Source organism: Periplaneta americana, chromosome 6, assembly GCF_040183065.1.
Source record: "Periplaneta americana isolate PAMFEO1 chromosome 6, P.americana_PAMFEO1_priV1, whole genome shotgun sequence".
Taxonomy (NCBI): domain Eukaryota; kingdom Metazoa; phylum Arthropoda; class Insecta; order Blattodea; family Blattidae; genus Periplaneta; species Periplaneta americana.
Genome location: NC_091122.1, coordinates 88,748,225 through 88,771,701, shown reverse-complemented (window position 1 = coordinate 88,771,701; position 23,477 = coordinate 88,748,225). Strand labels below are relative to the sequence as shown.

Sequence of the window (23,477 nt, the reverse complement as noted above, 5' to 3'; positions counted from 1 at the left end):
GAAGATAAGACAAGCAGTTACAAATAACGGAAAAAGCGAAAACTACGCGTGTATATTTCATTTTCTCTTGTTCACCGTTTATTATTCACAGCAGTTATGCTTTCATTCATTCGCTTCTAATCTCCAATACTAGAATGCTGGTTATAGCCTAGTATAATTTACAAAATATCTTGAACTTCAGCGAAGTGTAATATAGCTATAATTTTGAAACAATTTCTATGCAAGTAGGCCTATTATGATAATACATGATCAGGCTGTTACAGGCTCAGCACTTTCCTCATCCACTTATTCTTATTTTAGTAATCCTCCGTGGTTGAGTGATGTCCTACTTGCCATTGGCAGAAAACGGGTCGAGAACAATGAGTTTTTGAAGACGATGAACAAATTTAGCATTCTTTTCTTTTCTTCAAATAGTAAAGGTGGGAGTTCCTGTCGCTGGAATCTCATTCAAAATTCATCCTCCTTTCTCAGCCATATGAAAATTTAACTCTGTTAGTCGTTATCCTCATTTGTCGTATTAACATCAGGATAATGAATTTCGCCTTACGTGTGCTCCACTCTACAAAGTGAATCAAATTCTTCACACTGCTACAATAACGAAGTCAAGTAAGGTGTTATCAACAATATGCGATGGTGTTAGCAAGCAGGCGACTAACCATTATAGCAATTTTGTAAGTTTCATAAAGAAGTTTATGTCCTTCTTTCAAAAGATGCTGCATCAATATAAATCAATTAATGGTATTCTTGATTTCATGAGACCTGAATCTGTTTTTAATTAGCTTTTTGGAGGCTTCATTGTTATAGGAGAAAATACATTTAGAAATTAAGAACTATGAAAAGAGTATTGTCTATTTGTGATCAAAATGATTGAAAATTATTGAAATTATTTCCATGTCTGACTCAATAATACAAAATGTCTTGCATTTGGTGAAGATCATTTAATTACCTCAGATGTTTTACAGACTTTGTCTATCTTTCAGGGTAGCATTCAGGTAGCATGGTCGCTATAACGTCAATGATCAGACCTCTGTTCTTCAGAGGTTATAGTTCAAATCTTGTTTTCTATTCTATAACTTTCTGCTTTCTTAATATTATCATTTTGACATTGAATTTTCACTTTATGTATTTTGAATTGTGAGATAGCTGATTTTATGAAGTTTTATGTATTTACATCATGATCACAACTGAAGACATTTAGATGTAGAAAATATTCTCAGTATTTCAATGCTTTATTCAGTTTTATTAGCGATTTGGTAGCTGAATGTCTGTAACGTATATAAATAACAAATTTTATCGAACAAAGTCTTCAAATTCTTCGATATTTGTAATTAACTTATTAAGTGGATCTAAGGGATTTCTTATTCCTTCTTCCTTCATTGCCAATGTTGCACGCACATAGTCTTTTCATCGCGCTGTGTCTTCCCTCTGTCCATCTCTGACCGCTTCACACCCTCCATCGTCTCGAGTTGGTCGATTAACTGACTCCGACAGTTAAGTGATTAATGGAACTGCCACTCCCAATGCGCTGGTGAAGGTGTTTTACAGTTACACATGAAACTAATTAAGGACGACGGTTCTTTGTGCACATGAAATTTATTCTGAGACATAAACCGACATTTAGGTAACTTTACCGCAAACGCTATGCACTGATTATTCCACTTTACGACGTCGCCAATGTCCAATTCCCACGACAAGACTTTTTCAATTTCTCGATTATATCAGGGCTCTGCACAAGGGGGGAAAGTTTGGTAGTTCTAAATACAGGCGGAAATTTCTTCAATGCCAGACACAAACAATCATCATTATCGTCATCGCGTTCTTCAAAGAATTTGCCCTTTCTAGACAGTATCTTACTCAATTTCAGTAGGATTGTGAAAATATTACACACAAATTTCGGCACGCATGGCTTTTGGCAACACTTTTTTTATGAATAATAACTTTTTCTAATATCGACATAATTTTGAATAAAATGCACAATTCACTAAATGTTGTAAATAATTTATGACTAAATATGTTATATTATTTCATGACATGAAAAATTAAAATATAAATAAAAGATTATCCTAAATACAGGGTAATTCACGAAAATTTACAGTCCTTTACGGAGCTTATTTCCGAAGACATTCTGAGCAAAAGATGTCATATAAATATGGGTCCTATTCTCAATATTTACAGAGTTACGTTTCGTTATTGGAATGCATTGCTGTGAACGCGTGATCTTGCTCAGCGTGCAGTCAGCAGCCAGAGCGAGCGGTACGGAAATCAAAGATACGTTAGCTGTATGCAGTTACGTAGAGCGACGAGAGCCGTTCACAAGCGTGCAGCCAAGTGTACTCAAGCGGACGGCGACATTTTCTAAAATGCGTTGTAAACTCTCCATGACTGTAAATTAGGATGCAAAATTGAACTACAAATAATTAAGTCGCTGGAAGTGGTGTGATTTGTAATAATTGTTGTGATAAGTGCGTAAGAATAATGTAATTTTGTAGTTAAAAACAGAAAAAGATGTCTGTACGAAGCAACTAAGGAGTCCACAGCACATTTTTAGCTTCATAATACATGCCAATTAAAGAAATGATACTTCTGAATGGTTCATTCTCTATTTGTATTATTCTTTTACCTTCAAACTAAAGAAAAAACGTATTTTACAAACAACTTTAAATTGGAGTAACTCTGAAAATATTGAGAATAGGAATTATGTTTATATGAGTTTTTGCTCAAAATGTCTTCAAAAATAAGCTCCGTAAAGGACGGTAAATCGTCGTGGATCACCCTGTATATGGTATCCGCATTATCAACAAATCTAAAGTTTACTCAAAGTCCATGTATATTTTGGGTTTTTTCGACACTCTAGGCCCCATCATCAGGAAGGCAAAAGTTTGTTTCCAAGTTTACCTCGGATGTTTCTGCACCCAAAATTTTCCTCCTCCGTAAAAGTTTCAACGATCACAAGGTTGACTCATTATTTTTTTTTTAACAGATTCACGGTTACTTAACATTCGAAACAAACCGTAGGATGTATAATTCTCAATGATTTTCACTCTTTAAACAGTGGAGTCAGTTAATCAAGCCTTTATTAAATCGCAATACTTCAGCATCTTCTTGGTTACTGGATAACTTGTAGCTGTTTGAAACTCTATGAGGCTGCAGTGAAGAGTAACGCGTTATTGACAGAGCACTTTATTGAAATATATCCAAAGCGACATCAGTTGATGATAATAGAAACTTGTATGTCCAATGTCGTCCTATTACTATCCTCCGAACATCTGACACAGGTGTCAGTACGTTGGGCAACATTCCAATAATAGTTCACAGACGGCTTCGACCATTCTCAGGTAATGTTGTTCTCATGTAAATGCAGACACACTTGCCAACAAGCTTCGGGATATTGTTTACACATGCACTGCTTCTTCAAAATGTGTATTAATTCTAAGAAACGTTTTAGTTATAAGTGTTGTGTGAACTATTACACATTCGTTTATCTGAAGTTTCGCAGTGTTAATGCACTTGCAGTAGAGAAAAAAATTTACTCGAAACTTCTCATGAAAACAGTAGACTATGGAAATGAAACCCTTCACACTTACACAAAGAATGATAAGAAGATATTCTGACTGGCATCATCATTTCTTGATAGTCCTGACATATTACAATTGCCACCTCTTCTTCCAGAATCTTCTTTTGAGATCTTCCTCTTCTTTCCCTTCCCCAAAATGTTGCCTTCAAAAATTGTTTCCAGGAAATAATTCTGTCTGACCAAGACCATATGTAAGTGATCATATCAGAAGATGTAACTAATCGAAAAAAAAAATTTCGAAGGCTCAATCCAAATAGCTGAGTATGTTTATTTCGCTTCACTGAAAAAGTACATCCTTGCTCACTAACTATCGTGATGCAATCGTGTAATCAATGAATTCCTCCTATTACATAATCCATATTATTTTCACAAGTGGGTATAAAAATACCATTAGCTTCAACATTTTCTTGGTGACAAGCGACATTCATTTACTATGACAGATTCTTTTTTTTAATTTCGAGTTTTAAATCTTGTTTCATGTGGTATTTAAGAAAATTCGTCCTTCGTATTATTTAATATTATATTACTATAGGCTATTACCACAAACTAGAAGAATCCGGCTTCTCGATGCCTGTTCTGTTTAAATTATTTAAAGATAAGTTGTATGATTAAAAAAGCTAATATGAAGCTCTTCAAGTCGCTACATCGATGTGTTCTTTCTTTACTTCTGAACCTGCATTATCAGATAATACCTTGCATTATTTCCACATGTCGTTGCGGCTATATTCAGTTCTTGAAATCATACCCGTACTTTCAGTGCCTGGCTTCATCTTAATTGTGTATGGTTCATTTTTCCATATTTTGCTATCGATGTTACCAAACATTTATGTGAATCGTTGCTCTTTTTTTCTGTCGTTAGCTTCCATTTTTAATTAGAATATAAGATTAGTAATTAATAATACTGAATAATATAAATATTGTAGAGGAAAACATAAATGATATTATTCATATCACATATTTTAAGACAGTTGTACACACGAAATTCCTCATAAGAACACCTGTAATGACATTAATTATGTGGTAAATATAATATTGAGTTTCATCTTCAGACAAAACGTTTTTGTAAATTATTGTTTTCTTTATAAAAACATGTCATCTATATTTTGTCAGATATTTCTTCTGCAGTGAATTACTCTCTGGTTCATTTAATGTTTTTAAATAGCAAATTTCTTACGTTTCCTTTTTTATACATGACGATATTTCTTTCAAATATAAGGAATTATATTAGTCTCCGAGAATAGTGCCATAAATTGAAACATAATCCCATTTCGTAGATGTTGAATTTCCCTTCTCTACTGATATGAATTCAGTACACTCAGAATTACTTGAAATTCTGCAGAAAATACAGATGTACTTTGAAAGATATCCTTTTCCAACAAGCAACTTATTTCTTTAGAGATATTCACATAAAATTTGTGATATATTCTTATTGCATATATAATATACATTATCGACATTTTTCCTGCGAGAAAAGAAACAAAATAATTAGTACAATTTTCATATGTTATATTAATATTTTACATGAAAAATAATAGCAATAAATATAAATGCAAATTATGTAGGATAAATATATACTGTTTTAAATTTTAGTTCAGGTATACATTATTAAAAATAAATTTGAAAATGAATTACATTACACAAAGTCTTTCAATCGTAAGAGGAAGATTGTTTTGCTTCAATTACCCACCCTGTATGATGCGATTGTATGCCACATTGACATCCGATTGCGAGACTTGTAGAACAACGTAGATTAGAGGCAGCGCTACTGGAGGAAACCTAAACATTTCCAGCAGCATCTGGAGAGATTCGCCGGAAACTTCCGAACTCTCTCCTGAAACAAAATAAAAAGTCATATATTAGCATTTTAAAGAATAAAAATTCATATTATATACTGAATCAGCAATAGCTATTCACAGTAGCAGGATTTCGTTCCATAATGTCTGACAGGAATAATTTAAAATAGGACTGAGAACAATAATAGAATGGACATTTTCACGTCTTCATGAAACAAGAGAAGGCAAATACAAAATTCCGATGAAGTACATTCAACCGCACGTATGTTGTAAGCGTAGACGAGACAACACAATAACAGAATTTACAGTTTCATGTCTTCCTGCAACAACAAGAAGTAAACACATAAGTTACTTCTGATGAATTAGATTCAAACACACGTAGGCATATGTTGGAGGCGTAGGCGAGCAGTTCTATAATAAAATACGACTGAATACAAGAAAAAACGTGTTCCTGTCTTTCTGTAACGAGAGGAGGTAAACTCAATGTTCTGATGAAGTAGTTTCAAATAAGCTTATACCTAAGTTCTAAGTGTAGGCAAACAGTTATTTAAAAGTAGGAATGAGAGCAATAACAGAATAGGCACTTCACGTCTACTTGCAACAGAAGTAGGTAAATGCAATGTTCTCATGAAGTAGATTCAAACACACCTATGTTGTAGTCGTACCGATCACATATATTTAAAAATAGAACTGAACACAATAATACAATGAACATTTCACGTCTTCCTTCTAATAAGAGGAGGTAGGAGTAAATGCAATATCCTGATGAAGTAGATTCAAACACACCTATGTTGTAGACGTACCGATCAGATATTTAAAAATAGGACTGAACACAATAATACAATGAACATTTCACGTCCTCCCTCTAATAAGAGAAGATACGAATAAATGCAATGCAATATCCTGATGAAGTAGATTCAAACACATCAGCGTTGTAGATGTAGACAATAGTTACTTAAAAATAGGCTTAAACACAATAATGGAATGAATAGTTAAGTCCTCCTAGATAAACTCAATATTACAATAAATTATATTCAAACACACATATATTGTAGGCACAGACGAGCAATCATTTGAAATAGAACTAAGAACAAGAATAGAATGAACATTAAGGGCCGTATTCATGGACATTTTTAGCGCGTGTTTCCGGTGGATGATCAGCGTTTTTCGTATTCATAAACCAGTGTCAGCGATAGGATATGATTTGAATTCTGTACAAGTAACCAGTGGATAGCAGGGGCTAGCTTAGTACGCTCGTAGCGCGTGCTGCGAAATGTCTATGAATAGCATCCTTAAAGTCTTTCTCAAACATACGAGGAAGAGTCAAAAAGTAACCTTAATAATTGTTTTATTAATTGAATTGTACAATAAAACTACAAACACTTCATCACTTTTCAATATAGTATAACAAGAATACTTGCATTGAACGTAGTGAGGACTATGTTGAAAAGTGGTGAAGTGTTTGTAGTCTTATTGCACATATTCAATTAATAAAACAAGTACAGTCAACTCCGGTTATAGTGAACGTCTGCGGATTAGCATATTTCGTTCACTATATCCAAGGTTCACTAAAACCGAAGTGTCTGTTTTTATACTACCGACATTTCTATACGTACGGTATTAATGTCCTTTAGGATAGACAACGTTCAGTATAAGTAATCATGTTCACTTTTTTATAGCCATTTAGGCAGTAGGTACTAACAGACTTCGCACCCCCTTCCATTAATTAGTTAGGTATGCTTACTGTGTACTCTACTTTTAAATTTCCTTGGGTTCACTTTTACAAAGATACGGGAGGAAGGGTTGACAACAGCTGTAATTCCTTTTATACTTATCCTTTGGTCATCAGTATCACTCTACTCCCTTTTACAAAAGAAAACACTTTATACTCCTATTCTTCTAATAACCTCTTGTAAAGGAGTCAAAACTGACCCTTCCTTTGTACACTATTGTCTTTAACATGTTTCACGCTGTGCAGGAAGCTGAACGAACAAATCCTTTCTTTGTTTTTCAATGCACTTAAGGAGTAACAGATTTCAAATGTTGTTCTAAAAATTCTTGGCAGTTAATATGAAAGAGGATTTTCGCAAATTACCATTTTGGTCATTTTAAAATTACAACATTTTCTTGGAAGTTCTAGTTTTTAGGTTCACTATAACCGAAGTGAGGGTTCACTATAAACGGAAATATGAATGTACTTTTTATTGCATGCGGGTCGGGACCAACGATATAAGTTCACTATAGCCGAGTTAACTATATCCAGAGCTGATTGTATTAAGGATACTTTTTGACTCTCTCTCGAACATAAGTTGCAAGAGTAGACGATCAGCAGTTTAAGCACACGAGTGTAATGAACATTTCAGTATCTCCTTTAGCAAAAAGAGGTAAATTCAACATTTTTATTCAGATAAAAGTAGACTCAAGCTTACCAGTGTTATAAGCAGACAGATGATTTTCGGTCCCGATAATGAACGTTAGTGTATGTCAGTTGAAGGGAAGTCATTGAACTCATTGATAAGCTCCCTCCGTACCCTAAGGGATGTGACGTCTTGTCGCTGTGAAGGGCCAAAAATTCACTGTCTGCTTATAGGCGTACGCTATCAGCGTTGGTTTAAGACATTACTGTATGGCGCGTAAACGGCTATGGGTCTCATAAGTTGATATGAGTAAGGATATGTCCAAACTCATTTTAAATTATATGTATTAGCAAATAAATAAATAAATAAATAAGTAAATGAATAAACAAATAAATGTGATTAAATAAATTAATAAATGAGTATCAACGTCATGATGAGGTAACTACAATACTGCAATTATTCGATAGTAAGGAATAATATGGTAAAGAAGTAGAAACGATTTACAGTAGAGCGTCTCGTTTAGGCATAGTGAAAACGTAAACAAAGTGCAGGTAATGTGTGGGGGAGGACGAGCCGTACGATAAACACGAGGGATGCACAAGGTTTTAGTTACAACATTTATGGCGGAGCATTAAGTGAAATTATATTTTACAAAAGCACACAAAACAAAAGAACTTAAATTGCATAACGTTATCATATACACAATTTAACAAACAAGCAATTGTAACGCTGAAATAATTCAATATAAGAAATCAAATTTTTCTACTTATATGATGTTGCTTTCAAGCTGCATTTTTTACGGTCATGAATTTCATTTTCTGTATGACAAACATATCACCGTCTTCTGTGGCCGAATTAACAAAACTAGAGTTTATTGGTCTGAAGTAACAACACTATTTCCTAAACATAATTATCCCTTCTCAAAGTTCAATTTATTGAGGTACAAAATCAGCGAGGCGCCACAGGATCCTGACTTAATCTGATTTGAGTCAAGAAGGAAAATCCAGCGCAACTGCTTACTGACTGTATCTTACCGGACTGTTGTAGCTGACCGGAGTCAGGTGGGTTTCTGTCGCTGCTGGAAACAGACCTGAGTCCGGTTGCCCCACCACACTGGTTACTTTTCTTGATGTCGCTGTGTCAGCACGTGCATGACGGAGTTACTGAATTTATGAGAAATCATTCAATTCTTTACGACACTGATAATAAATTATAATTATAACTATGTGGCCATGGAAATTAAGATATGGAATGATACAATCATAATCAAATTATTCTTCCCTCATATAATTTTTTTATTGTGATCCAGTTAGATGTCTCAACAAAGTATGAAACTCGGTATGACTTTCCCTTCACAATCAGAGAATCTCCTCCCCTCCCCCCAATTTCATTATGTCTCTCCCCCGGAGATTTCGAACTTTTTAAACTGAAAATATATAATATAAAATGTAAATAATACATACAAATATAAACATATAATTTATGCAATATTACATTTCAATCTGATATCACTTTTCAATAATTAAAATAAATTCTGTTACGTAGATTGGTTGTATTCGATCGTACTCAGGGTGGTGCATTTTTTAAACTGTGTGAAATGCATTTAAGAATGACATTCAAGTTCTTCAGTACCATTTAACCCTTCAGTACTCGCGTGGGGACACTGTCAACCAACGTTTCTTTTCATTGTTGTATTTTCTAGAAAAGGTTCACAACCGCGAGACTTTAAGTACTTTCATAACCAAGCTCGCTTATTAACATTCTTTAGTTTCAGTCTTGAAGTTGCTTCCATAACTTGTATAGCTCAGATTCTATTCGTCCGCGTGACATTTGTCAACCACGCGACTTTTTACGTTACGTTTTCTGCAAACTTTCGGTAAGTAGTCATTATCACTTCTTTGAATTACTGTATATACTAAATCTTTAGGGATAATTTGTTCCATTGAACTTCGAAGAATTGTAGATCTACGTTTATCAGATTCCTTCTGAGAATAGAAGGCGTTCTCAAATATTACTGTGGATTAAAGAATCCGCTACGCCAGTCCCAGAACAAAGTAATGGATCCAGGGGCTGTTGTTATCAATTTGGTAGTTCTGGAGACAAAATGACTGGAAATGGTATGTGACGTATTCAAAATGGACATGTACCGACCATTTGAGTGATGTCTGTGTAAATTGCTTCTAATAATAACTAGAAATTTTAAAGACATGTCTGCAGAAAGCATTCAGGAATAAAAACTTTTGAAGCATAATCCAAGGAAAATAGGACCATAGGACACAATCTATTCGGGTATTATTGTATAAAAAGATTTTCACAACAAAGCAAGAATTATAAACGTGTTTCCAGTGTTAATTTTGTAGATTAACTGTAAAAAGTATTTGAAATTTACACATAAAATATAATTATCTATTAGGCCTAATTATAAATAAACTAATTCTGTTTCAAACTATTTATATATATATAAATAAACTGTGTATATTGAAAAAAATGTTCAAATTTATTCTCTAAAGCAGCGTTGTCAGACAGAGACTAAACGGAGCGGAGCGCTCCACTAGACTCGTTGCGTGCTCCGGTGTTTCCACAGACATAAGCAAGTTCACGCTCCGACTCTAGCTCCACAACCGGTTTTGGAGCTTACAACTCTGACACTACTGCTCTAAAGCAAGAACATATCTTGGGTGACAGCTGTTCCTTACGCGACTGAATACGTCTCGAAAAAGTACGGGAGTACTGAAGGGTTAAAAACTTTAAAAAAGCTACTGAAATACGAATTCGTCTAATGATCTAATCGGTGAGTAATTACTACTTGTCGGCTTACTAAAATTTAGGCCGTTTATGTAAAAAGGATACTTAACACCGGCTTTATTGGATAATTTTACTCGTACACAGGAGGATAATTCATATTCACCATGTTTTACGTAACAATATTAACACTTTTAAGTTAATGCCTATATTAACATTTAATATATTTATAATATTTATATCTGAACTGCGACCGAGCACGAGCGCTGCTCATTCGGTCTCAAATTTTGTTAATACTACTGTATCTTCTTTTTATATTGCTTGTATTATTTTATTTCTATTTCTCTTGTTTGTTTTGTAATTATATTCTTTATTCTGTATATTTAAATTTAAATAAAAAATAAATAAAATAAAATAGTATTAAAAATATATGGACGAACGATAGTTCTATTTCTTTAATTCCTATGTTCCCTTTTACATAGACTGTGTCTGTTGTTAGGCAAGATTTGAATCACTGTTTCTTTTGCTGTCGGTTCAACGTCCCCCTGGTATAGTATAAATCCTCCGAGAGGAAAAGTCTGAATCCAAAACTGAGCTCATTGTCAGATCCATTAACATGTGCTACATAAGTCATATTCCCTTCACGAAGTCTGCTACTGAAGTCAGGTCGGGTGAAGTCCGTTCCTGGTCCAGTCCGTATCCAGAGGCGCCTTCCCTTGATGAGATAGTGTAGTAACGTTCTCCAAATAAAAATATAATGAGTACATTATTTGTAAAGTCGACTTGGTCCACCGTTATGGCTGAGGGATTAGAGAGTCTAACTCCGAACCCACCGGTCCCGGGTTCGATCCTAATTGGGACCAGTTGCCTGGGTGAGGTTTTTTGGGGGTTTTTCCCCTCACTCCTACGGGTGGATATCAGATAACTTTCTCAGACGATTGGAATTCCACTCATCTTCGCCACTTTCTTTCCTCCACTATAATCCTTTCATTCATCATCCCGTTATTTTTTCTGGTTTTCAGAACGTTCTACAGTACAGGCGGCCCTCCGAAGCTGCTGTCTCTCTCGACCGGCCTCCGTGGATTGTATTCATGTGATGATGGATAACTTCTGCAACGAATCCGGGGCACACCTTCTCGGGGGAGGACTTCCGCCTCGGACCCTTAAGGGAGCCTTGGGAGGGAGTGCCGAAGCAGGAGTGGTACATGGACTCTGTTGGCTGTAGGGACCGGTCGTTAAGGGGGTCAAGCGGTTAGGTCGGGGCGCGTAGAGGATCAGTGGGCAAGCAACTCATCCCATATTGGGGTGTGTACAATAGGCTCAGGTCATAGTGCATGGGATGTTCTTCCCTCCCTCCTAACAAGTAAAAAGAAAAAAAGAAAGAAGTCGACTTGGGTCTGTATAACCCCACGTCAGTTAAAGTTTAGGTCGGCTGAACGGATCTTGAGGGGTCAGAGAAGTGGGGAAGATTAGAGGTGAAGTTACACAATAGAAACATCTCCACATGTATTAATTCACTGGCAGAGTTTTATCTTAGCAGTTGATCATAAAGAAGTGAATGCTGTTAATGAAGTCTGTGCTCGTACCTGCTTACGATTGCGTTACAAATGTAACGGGCTTGCCTGCTACGCGCATTCAAATAATGATTGACTTTAAGTTAGGTCAACGTACAATGGACTGGGAATACGCCCATTAATCCCTACCTCAAGCCCGAACGCTCTGCTGGCTATTGTATAGTGAAAGCCTGTCTACAAGACTCAACCACTCCTTATTACGACTGAATATTTTGTAACGGAATATTAGTATTTCATTTAACGAAGCTTTCAAATGCTGAGATTATTCAGCGTAGAGAAATTGCCGAAAGATTTAGCCTGCAAATTTTGCTGAAAATTTAAACACGAGCATTCACATTTCTCTCCCATAGGAAGTCATGATACGAATTTTATCGTCCATTAATATTCATCGTCCTCGGATCTAAAAACTAAGACTGAATTCTAGTTCACCTTATTTCTATAAGGTCATTACCTTCTATGAGAAGACCACCTACTGCCGACTGCCATGTGTTTCCCCCCCTCCTTTGAAATATCCTTTCTTATAATGTTAATTAATTTTAATGAAAATCCGTACCACAGAGCGAATAGTAGCGTTCGGAGCCGTCGGACTCCGTTCCTTGCCAGCGCTACAACTCACGAAGCTACCAGAAAAAGAACCACCGCCATTACTATGAATAATGCGTAATGTAAGTAACTCTTGCTACTGAAAACATCAATTGATAGACTACTCAGAAATAATAATTAGCACTAACCAGTGTTACAAGAATAAAATTGTCCATCAGGAGCAACATATTCTCGCATCTGCATAGAACAGCGGTTATCAAAACACTGCACGATTGGGCTAGCGTCTCTTACCCGCGGACAAGACACTGCCCTAGCGTGCAATCGTCGCTGCTGGCGGGTATGCTGTCTCTCTATCCCTTGTGCACGACGGAGCAGAGTTCCTTACTCTCCATGCACTCTACCCATTTCCGCGAGTGCTGACGACCACTGGCATAGAACATTTCTGTTAGCATACTTAAGTTCCTCAAGTGTCATTGAAGCAATTTCTCGGCTCATACTTTCATTGAGTTCCTTTATTCTGTGAGTGTTAATATTTTATAAAATTTTTTCCCACACAAATACAAATTAAGGCTGGCTAGCTTAGTCGAGCAACTGCCTATGACCTGAAAGATGGTACGTACAGGGGATGACGGGATTTTTACCATTGCTAAAACTTCCTGAACGGCCCGAGGTTCACTAACTTAATGCGAGAGAAATGGCTGTATACGGAATTCGCGAGTCAGAAACCACTTTTTCGGTATTAGGAATGCTGAAGATTTGTATTTCGGTGAAACCACAGTCTAGTATGTACAGTCACGAAGCTCAATACGTAGTAAATATGCATACATAGATAACTGCTAACCACTAGGATCGCTAATCTCGCCTCATTACAGACAATGCGAAATAGTACCGGCACAGTCTATTGTTTCTAGTACCCTCACAACTCAAGCTTCGTGACTGTATGTACTAGACTGTGGGTGAAATATAGATATTGTTTCTATCTCTTTTTACAGCATCACAAGCCTTTCTCGTCGTACTCGGCGCTATAGTGGTTACCATGCTAGCCATCGAACTCGAGGTTCGAAGGTTCAAACCCTGCACACATCATGGATTTTAAGGACTATAAACTCCATAGCAAGACTCCCTCCGGAAAGGAAGTAAAAGAAGTAAAAGTGACAGGTCCATGTCGTAGGTTTATAGCACTTCAAAGAACTCTGTATCTGCTACAGGACTCCCGGCAAAATTTGTCGGCCATTTTTCGTCCACGTCGAATTTTGACGCTATATACATCTGCAGTTGAAAGTGCCGTTAAATACTGCAATACTTTGTAGAATAAGGAAATGTAAAAGGTGGATGAAACAACTAAAAACAAAGAGAAAATCGAACATGAGAGTAATGCGATACATGCCAAAGATTATAACATATACAGTAAAGCTTATATGTACACATTATGGGACGAATACAATATTCTTTCAGTGACATGTATTCCCTTCATCGAGGAGGCTCAGACACTTAACCTGAACCTCGATCATGCAATTTTCTTATATGTATATATGCACAATTCAGAATAATTTTGAATATCAATTGAACATTGCATGTGCTTTCTTTCGGTATGTAAATTATGATTTAAGATTAATTGTTGCATTACGTAAAAAAGGAATCAAATTTGTAATTCTTCCTATACTTTTAAAAAATAGACACAATTTCTCAAAAACCATAATCGGAATATTATGAAATTTAATTTTATTTATAGCTAAAGTTATAACTTATAACTTATAAGTTATTAGAGCCCGGATGTTTAGGCATTTATTATGGTTAAAATAGGCAGGAATAGGCACTAAAATAGTAAAAATAGGCAGTGAAATAGGCATTTATTATTCATGGAAGGACAAAAAATAGACAAATAATAAACTATCCCATACGGTACTCATTTTTCTTGGTTGCATGTCACAAGATGCTTTTTAAAGTTGTCAACTGTCATAGTGAGCTGCCTGTCAGAGAGAACGTTTTTCATAGTGGAAAAAGATCTTTCTACTTATACTGAAGTGACTGGAGCAAACTTAAAACACCTTATTTCAGAAGGACTGTCTCTACTTTCTTTCAGAGATAGGGTAAAACCGACTATGTATTGTGCAAATTAAGCTTTCAGGAATAACTCCCTGTAAAGTTAATTTGAATAATTTCGAGGGAAAAATTGTTCCGGGGCCGGGTATCGAACCCGGGACCTTTCGTTAAACGTACCAACACTCTCCCACTGAGCTACCCGGGAACTCTACCCGACACCGATCCAATTTTTCCCTCTATACCTACAGACCTCAAAGTGGGCTGACAACCGTCAAGCAACCAACATTTGAGTGGACACTAACTCTGTGTGACTTTAAATTGTGGTCCCGGGTTCGATACCCGGCCCCGGAACAATTTTTCCCTCGAAATTATTCAAATTAACTTTACAGGGAGTTATTCCTGAAAGCGTAATTTGCATAATACACGTCACTGTACGTAACAGAAAACCACAATTCAAAGTCACACAGAGTTAGTGTGCACTCAAATGTTGGTTGCTTGACGGTTGTCAGCCCACTTTGAGGTCTGTGGATATAGAGGGAAAAATTGGATCGGTGTCGGGTAGAGTTCCCGGGTAGCTCAGTGGGAAAGCGTTGGTACGTTTAACCAAAGGTCCCGGGTTCGATACCCGGCCCCGGAACAATTTTTCCTTCGAAATTATTCGACTATGTATTGTCTCAAAAAGAGGGGTGTGAGAAGGGTTTAGAGACTTCAAAATACGTGTGACTTGTGTGTGCAAGCGACAATAGTAACGGGACTTGGAGACTTGCTTGTAATACTTCCCTCATCCCCTTTCTTTCGCTGGTAAAACCCAAAGTGACCTGAGCACCGAGGGTTACTCTGTTCAAACATCTTTGTTAAGTGACATAGACGATGGAATCGGTAGGGGAGGAAAGTTTACGACTTCTTGGAAACATATGTATTGCTTGGGAACAAGATTCTCAGCAAATATTTGTGTAAGGTGATTATATATTTTTAATTTGTACAACCGTTCCTTTTTTGTTTTTGATATAATTTATGTGCGGTTTATTTTAAATGCATTCAAAATATAGAAAATGTACAATAACGACAACGGCAACGGGAACTAAAATAGGCAAAAAAGGCAAAATAAAAATTCGGCCTATCGTCCCCAAATGTGTGGGAAAGAGTTTATCTCTAATAAGTCTTTCATACATACACTCAGTTTAAAAAAAGGCATTTTGCCTAACATCCGGGCTCTAGTTATAACACACAATGCGAATCACCATGAAGTGCACAGACCGAATATATTTTTAAAAATATTTGTATTAAAAACACCTTTCACCACAAGACATTTTCCATGAATAATGAATATTTTACAGTATCCTAATTATTATGGTTCAACCTATACCAACTGCAGAGAAGAATGTATATACTAAATTTCATATAAATCGAATGTTTTTTTAGATTTATATTATTCTAAGAAAACATATGCAAATTTCCTCTTTACTGACAACTAATCTTAAAAAAAATAACAATACTTCACATACCAAAAAAAAAAGTCCAATGAATGTTCCATTCGTGTGCAAAATATTTCTATCTGTGTAAAATAGTTCCGTATATGAAGAGGTTAAAGTCACAGTGGTGCAAGTCATATTTTTTTTAATTTTGACATAAGTGTAGAAATGCAATTTACACATGACAAACTGTTAAAGGAAAATATGAAGTAAGTCATAACTTCATTCACAGCCGACAGATTACAGCGCAATTAGTAGGTAAGCGATACAGCTGTTTTGTTATAAGTCATAGTGGCGTAAGTCAGACACCGCTAAGCCTGTTAGTATTTCCAGTAGGTTACATCTGTTGTGTGTTAGTATCATTGTTTTCAAAGTATTAATGCAGTAAAGGTTGCGTTTATTTGTTTTCTTCGTTTGAATTATGGACTCAGTGGAAAGATAGCCTAATCCTCTGTTTGCTTGGAATGAGACTATTGCTTCTCGAGGATCGCAAGAAATTGATTCTTGCATTCGAAAAGATGTAAACAAACACGGTCATTCACGTCAAAGCATGTTGTCATGTACAGTGACACCTGCACCGGCCAAAACTGAAATTTAACAAATTTGTTTTATTCCTCATGAAGTTGATACAAATTGCGACTAACACTACTGAAATGAACGATAATAAATTTATGGTCAGTGGGCATTCAGTTTTGCTCAACGACTCTGATTTTTGGTGATTGAAGTCTTTGCAAAACACAAAACCATTTATGTACCAGACAATCGGTACGATGCTATAATGAAATGTAGAAGAAAGAAGTCATTTCAACTAACGAACATGATGCGACAAGATTTTAAATCGGTTGCCAAGCTAGAAAAATGTATCACAAAAAGAAAGAAAAATGAAAGAAGCTCACCAGTGAACTGGCTGAAAATCCAGTGGATTAGGATTTCAAAAGACCAGCGTTATACCGTATTCTACAAAGGAACACTAAATGAAGAGTTCCCATTTTTCGTGTTGAATTTGAAACCTGGAGGAGAGGTAGACCATCATCCTGTAGCCTACACACAACCGAGAAAATTTTCCAGATAGAAGAAAAAGGACATATAGATGTACTTCCATACATACCACCAATGCATCATGTATTTATCCAATCTCTTCAAACAGAAAATGGATACGAAGAGGTAGATGCGGATCTATTGGAACTCGTAGAAGACTCCGAATAAGTCATAAACCTGCTTCTTACACAATGATTGTTTTAATATTGTGACACTTCTTTTTTTTTCAAATCAATTTCTGACTTTATCATTTTCTGATACTTCTTTTATTTTCATGTCTGTCTGTGAATATTTAATATAGTTTCAATTTGTAATTTTTTCAACTCCTTGAATCAGAAAAATTTAGAAATAGAGGTAGACGTGGGTCCATGAGTACTTGTAGAACAAAAAGGTCCGTGAATAAGTCGTGATTTTTTTTCACTATCATTCTTTTAATATTTTCAAACTTCTTTTATTTTCAAGCTAAGTTGGGAATATTTTTAGTTTCATTGCAATTTTGTGGAATCAAAAATATGTTTTATTTCACCTTCAAGTCACTACAAATATTTTCTATTAAACTACACAGTGGTTTAAGTCATTTGCAGCTTCTGAAAGTCAAACTTAATTGGAAGAATTACATCTCTTTTCACTTCCCTTAACTTGGGACAGACCTTCAGGTTATATTCAACGCGTTTCCGTAACGAAATTGATGCTTCAGAATTTATTGCAGGATTTCTAATAAACCTCTCTGACTCTCAAAATGAATAAAATGTGACTTACACCACTGTGACTTTAACTCCCTCATTATATTGTTCATTAAGAATGCACGCTCGTAGCTTAGACTAAGCGCAGGAGCTCCCTTAACCCAGATAAGACTGACGTCCTATATATAGGACGGAACGTTTTATTTTTTTAACATTGCTGTGTAAGATTTTCATAGTCGGCAATCATGATACCATAATCCTTATGTTATAAATTGCCTCCAATTTTTTTTCTTAAATTTAGTCTGTCATAGTCATTGTTATTAACATATTTGTGTGAAACGTCCGGTGTCCTATATATAGGACGTCAGTCTCATCTGGGTTAAAGTGACCTCCTCTTAGGCAATGAGACAAGAGCGAATGACACACAGGAGCCGAGTGGTCATGCGTCACATTACGTCAAAAATATTTTTGGAATAATTGCATGCTTGTATTCAGGTTTAAGGTATCGCGGTATCCACTTTAAACCGAAAGGGACTTTACCATACTTCATATGATGGTATTGCAGAATTCCTGTACGGAAATATCATATGTACTTCGATACATCATTGTAATTCATATGATTAATAGTACTATGATGTACCGAAGTACATATATTTCCGTGCAGAAATTCTGCAATAACATATGGTGAAGAATGGGTAGAACTCAAACCCGGGTTTTCAACTGTGCGTGCTGATTCTTTATCCACTAAGCCACACCGGATTCCAGTTCCGATGCCGGATTGAATTCTTCTCAGTTTAAGTTCTACCTCTCTGTTTCTTCTTTGGTGGCCTATCCTCATGTATTGTGTCACAAAATGTGACAGTGGCACAACGTCCAACACTGTTTACACAGGTGCACTCATTACGGGTGACTAAGTGGCTGGGAACCGACGGAAGAAGGCGCCGTCTTGAATCACAAAGTGATTACTTACGCTTACCATATTATTTATTATTTTATTTATTTATTTACTTATTTATTTATTTAACCTGGTAGAGATAAGGCCGTCAGGCCTTCTCTACCTCTCTAACAGGAGATTCCAACTATAATATGAAGAATAAAATTATAATTAGTATTAAATTTACAATTACAATTACAAATAAAATTACAATTAGTATTAACTTTACAATTACAATTACAATAAAAATCAAAGTACCTGGTACGAAAAGATTACATGACTAATGAAAGCTAGATAATTTATCAACAGTAATCTCACTAGACGTTTTGATTTATCTAGAGAAAATCAAAACTCGAGTGGGATTTAATGGACTATTACACGATTAGAAGAAAGTATATAAAGATTAGAAGTAACGAAGTACTCCAATACAATAAAATATTAATTGACTTACGAAAATACAACTGTCTTCAAATGTATTATTGTACCATCTCAACATTACAAATATTACGCTAGATGCATGCTAGATGGCAGTAGTGAGCAATGCCTTCTCGTCGAGAAGTTCTCGATCTATTATACACGATGGCAATGTTACTAGTCAAGAAGACTTTGTTGATTCAGTTTCATTTTTATTAAAATGCAACATTCCACTTCAATTATCCGAATCCCAGTAATCAACGTCACTTGACAGATGATTTTCAATAAATCTTAATATTAAACAATCTCTGATACGTGACTATCCATAATATCATATAGCAGAAGCTATAACATAACCTAACTAATATACACAAGTGTTAGAAAAGTTATAATTAACGATGATGACATAAAAAATAAACATGAATAATTTTAAAAGGAATAATTATTGAATATACAATTTTCAAATTTGAATGTGGTTGGTGGTTCAATTGATGTTATATTGGACGTGTGCGTAATAGAAGTGGAACTCGTTGATTTAGGCCTACATGGTGTATTCAACTTATTCAGAATTTCCGATTGAATAATTTTAAAAGGAATAATTATTGAGTGTACAATTTTCAAATTTCAATGTGGTTGGTGGTTCAATTGATGTTATATTGGACGTGTGCGTAATAGAAATGGAACTCGTTGATTTAGGCCTACATGGTGTATTCAACTTATTCAGGATTTCCGAATGGTGCTCTTCATTTATTTGTAAATCGGATTTCAGAAGATGCATAGGTATGATCAGAGATTTTTATTAATTATTGTTCTTGAATGCCAATGCGAGTCATATTTGAAACTGCTGTGCATCGACTGAGTGGTTTGTAATTATATATATATATATATATATATATATATATATATATATATATATATATTTTTTTTTTTTTTTTGACGTCCAGACCAGCGGTTTCAAATGTTGGCAAACAAAGAAACAAATGCTAGGGACGCGATAAAATTAAACAAATGCTAGGGACGCGATAAAATAGTGCGATAAGCAGCCATGATTGGTTGAAATACGTCCTTTCGTACCGTTTTATTGGTCAAAAGTAGTATGACGTAGTAAGAGTGTAATAGTCATAGAAAAACAAAGAATATTTTATATTTAGCCTACTGAATTACAAATTAAACCTAGAATAACAAAATTTATATAGTGATGAAATTACTGGATATTGAAATATTTTGTGATATATTAAGGGAAGAATTTACAAGAAATCAATTACTGACAAGTGCCTAGTAAGTTTGCGTTTGAATTCAATTTTATTTCGACAGTCCCTGATGCTAGCAGGTAGCGAATTCTAGTGTCTTTGCAGGGCTATTGTGAAAGAGGATAAGACGTATGAGGAGGTGCGATGGGATGGTATTGTTAGTATTGTGATGTACTATGATGTACCGAAGTACATATGATATTTCAGTGCAGAAATTCTGCATTACCATATGGTGAAGAATGGGTAGAACGGAGAAAAATCCTCTCCGGCATAGATACTTGAACCCGGATTTTCAGCTCTACGTCCTGACGCTTTATCCACTAAGTCACACTTACTTAAACTGAGAAGGATTCAATCCGGCACCGGAACTGGAATCCGATGTGGCTTAGTGGATAAAGCGTCACCACGTAGAGCTGAAAACCCAGGTTCGAGTCCCGGTGCCGGAAAGAATTTTTCTCCGTTCTACCCATTCTTTACCGTATGGTAATGCAGAATTCCTGCACAGAAATATATGTATTTCGGTAAATCACAGCAATATGATAAGCGTAAGTAATCACTTTGGGCCGTATTCATAGACATTCTTAGCGCGGGCTTCCGGTGGATGATCAGCGAACTAATGTTTTTCGTATTCATAAGCCAGTGTTAGCGATATGATATGATATGAATCCCGTACAAGTAATCAGTCAATAGCCGGGGCTAGTTTAGCACTCTCGTAGCGCGGGCTAGCGAAATGTCTATGAATAGCACCCTTTGTGATTCAAGACGGTGCCTTGTTCCGTCAGACCCCGGCCACTTAGTCACTCGTACTGAGTGCACCTCTGTACATAATGTTGGACATTGTGCTACTGCCACATATTCTGTGACACAGTACATGAGGGTAGGCCACCAAAGGGAACAGAGAGGTAGAACGTAAACTGAGAAGGATTCAATCCGGCATCGGAACTGGAATCCGGTGTGGCTTAGTGGATAAAGCGTCAAAACCGGGTTTTGAGTCCCGGTGCCGGAGAGAATTTTTCTCCATTTTATCCATTCTGCACCATATGATTAAGTTGCCTTATCTTTAATGCTTCAAAACTATGTCTATTAAACATAGTTATAAAATACGTAATTTAAGCAGGAGAGTAAGGAGATGCGAAAAATTTTAAAGCCATTGTAGCAGGCCTATATTCACCGTTAATTCATAGTTGAAATTGAGCGGAGCCACAGGTGGCCGATAAAGTCAGATTTCATTCTGCCTAAGTAAAAGCGTAGTGAAAACTTCTGTTCCATGGGGATGAATTCCTCCTCAGTTTTATTCCATATACGTGGTCAATCATTTCAAGCTTTGGGCTCTGCTGACACACACATATTGGAAGATTCCAGAGACACCGGCCTGCTGGCGACGTCCGTCATCATACGGCGCATTCCAGCGTCCAATTGATCCCCGGCACGTTAATAGGAAGCGTTCCTCTCTCGGGATTAATTAAGCTTCCCTCTTTCGCTAAAAGCGGGAGAGACATCACTAAGGACACACTGCCTTCTCTAATCAATTAAACTTAAGGCAATGCTCCCTCCTTCACAGTTGGCGACGACCTCGGCTTGGACATCACTTTCCCCCTTCCCAAACACCAGCACGGAACTCAATCCCACAACATTGTTCCCACAAGAATTACAATTTACGTGCGTCTTACGCCCAATGCTCTTCCAACTTACCACTGAAGCCTGTGCCACAAAGTTTTCCCCACAAACACGCAACAATTTATAAGAATGGCTCAAAAGCGCAATTAAATTGTTAACGCCAGCGTCCTAATGCAGTGCCCAATCATACGCATTTCACCAAGCATCCAGCTATACTATATTTGTTTGCAACAAACACATTTCATTCCAAATCAGCATGATTTAGAGGGAAAAATCAATGTCCCAGTTTAAATTCTACGCCTTTCGAAACAAGTTTTAATTGCATTGGTCATGATATTAAAAATAATGTTTCTATTTATTTTCCTCAAGCAAGGAGACAATAAGATTATCTTAACAATAACACTAGTCGACAAATTTAAACTTTTTTTCATGAATCTGGTGTGTAAATGGGCGAATTTATCTAATTTTGGGGTGTTGTATTCAGTGGAAAAATCAGTTACTTTCTATCACGTCACATTTTCTAGATATACAGCACTAACACAAAAGCAGTAATATATTGGTAAATATGGACCATTTTAAATTCAATCATAACATAACACTTAGAACTCCACTAAAGTTTTCTTGACAACATAAAAAACTCTTATAAACCAGCAAAATGAATGTACGACGATTTGTCCCAAGCAAATGGTACCAGTAACTTTCGTCCTAATTTTTTTATCCCAGAGATGCTTAGTCCCTTCTTTTTTGTGTCCCAATTTTTTAGTCCCAAAACGTCTGTACGTCCCAAGGTAATTTCTACATTTTATGAAATTCTGATAAAAAACAAATAAATTACAAATTATGTAAAAGCGAACTAGCTTTATTTAATTCAAGTACATTATATCAGACCATGTATTGTTGGTCCCTATCACCACGGCATGGTTTCGGATAGAGGAGACGGCCTCCAGATATGGAGGGTAGCTGCGAATATATTGAATAAGCAGTCGTGGACAGCCGATAAGGGGTGGTCCTCCAGCTTGGGGGTTGGGGAAGGGCTAACAACCCATCACCGTAAAAAAACAGCTTGTTACGAAACCTTACAATAAGCCTCGGAATGGGACTGATTCTCTGGCACGACCACAGCAAAGGAATAAGGTTATGAGATTTGGGGAGGTGGGATATGATGATAGAGACTGGATTAATCTTGCACAGGATAGGGACCAATGGCGGGCTTATGTGAGGGCGGCAATGAACCTGCGGGTTCCTTAAAAGCCAGTAAGTAAGTAAGTAAGTAAGTAAGTAAGTAAGCAAGTAAGTAACATATATCAGAACAAAAGTCCTGAAACAGCATGATCCAAAGCACGTCAGTACTGTGTAATTTCACCATTATCCTTATACTTATTTTAACGATTTACAGCTTTTGCATCTGACGATCTACGGTTACATGAATAAATTTTTCTTCTC

The 23,477-nt window shown here is 36.1% G+C and overlaps 1 protein-coding gene across 3 annotated transcripts in view; it reads right to left on the bottom strand.

Annotated features, from left to right (window-relative positions):
- LOC138701470 (protein doublesex-like) overlaps positions 1-23,477 on the bottom strand; it is a 1,083,736-nt gene that overhangs the window by 516,816 nt on the left and 543,443 nt on the right. For 2 of the 3 annotated variants that reach the window (XM_069828362.1, XM_069828361.1), the window contains exon 3: positions 5,262-5,405. In XM_069828362.1, the coding sequence (XP_069684463.1) occupies positions 5,262-5,405 (144 nt within the window). Of the gene's footprint in view, positions 1-2,790; positions 5,037-5,261; positions 5,406-23,477 lie in introns of those variants that run through there. The other variant, XM_069828363.1, reaches the window with a different exon arrangement.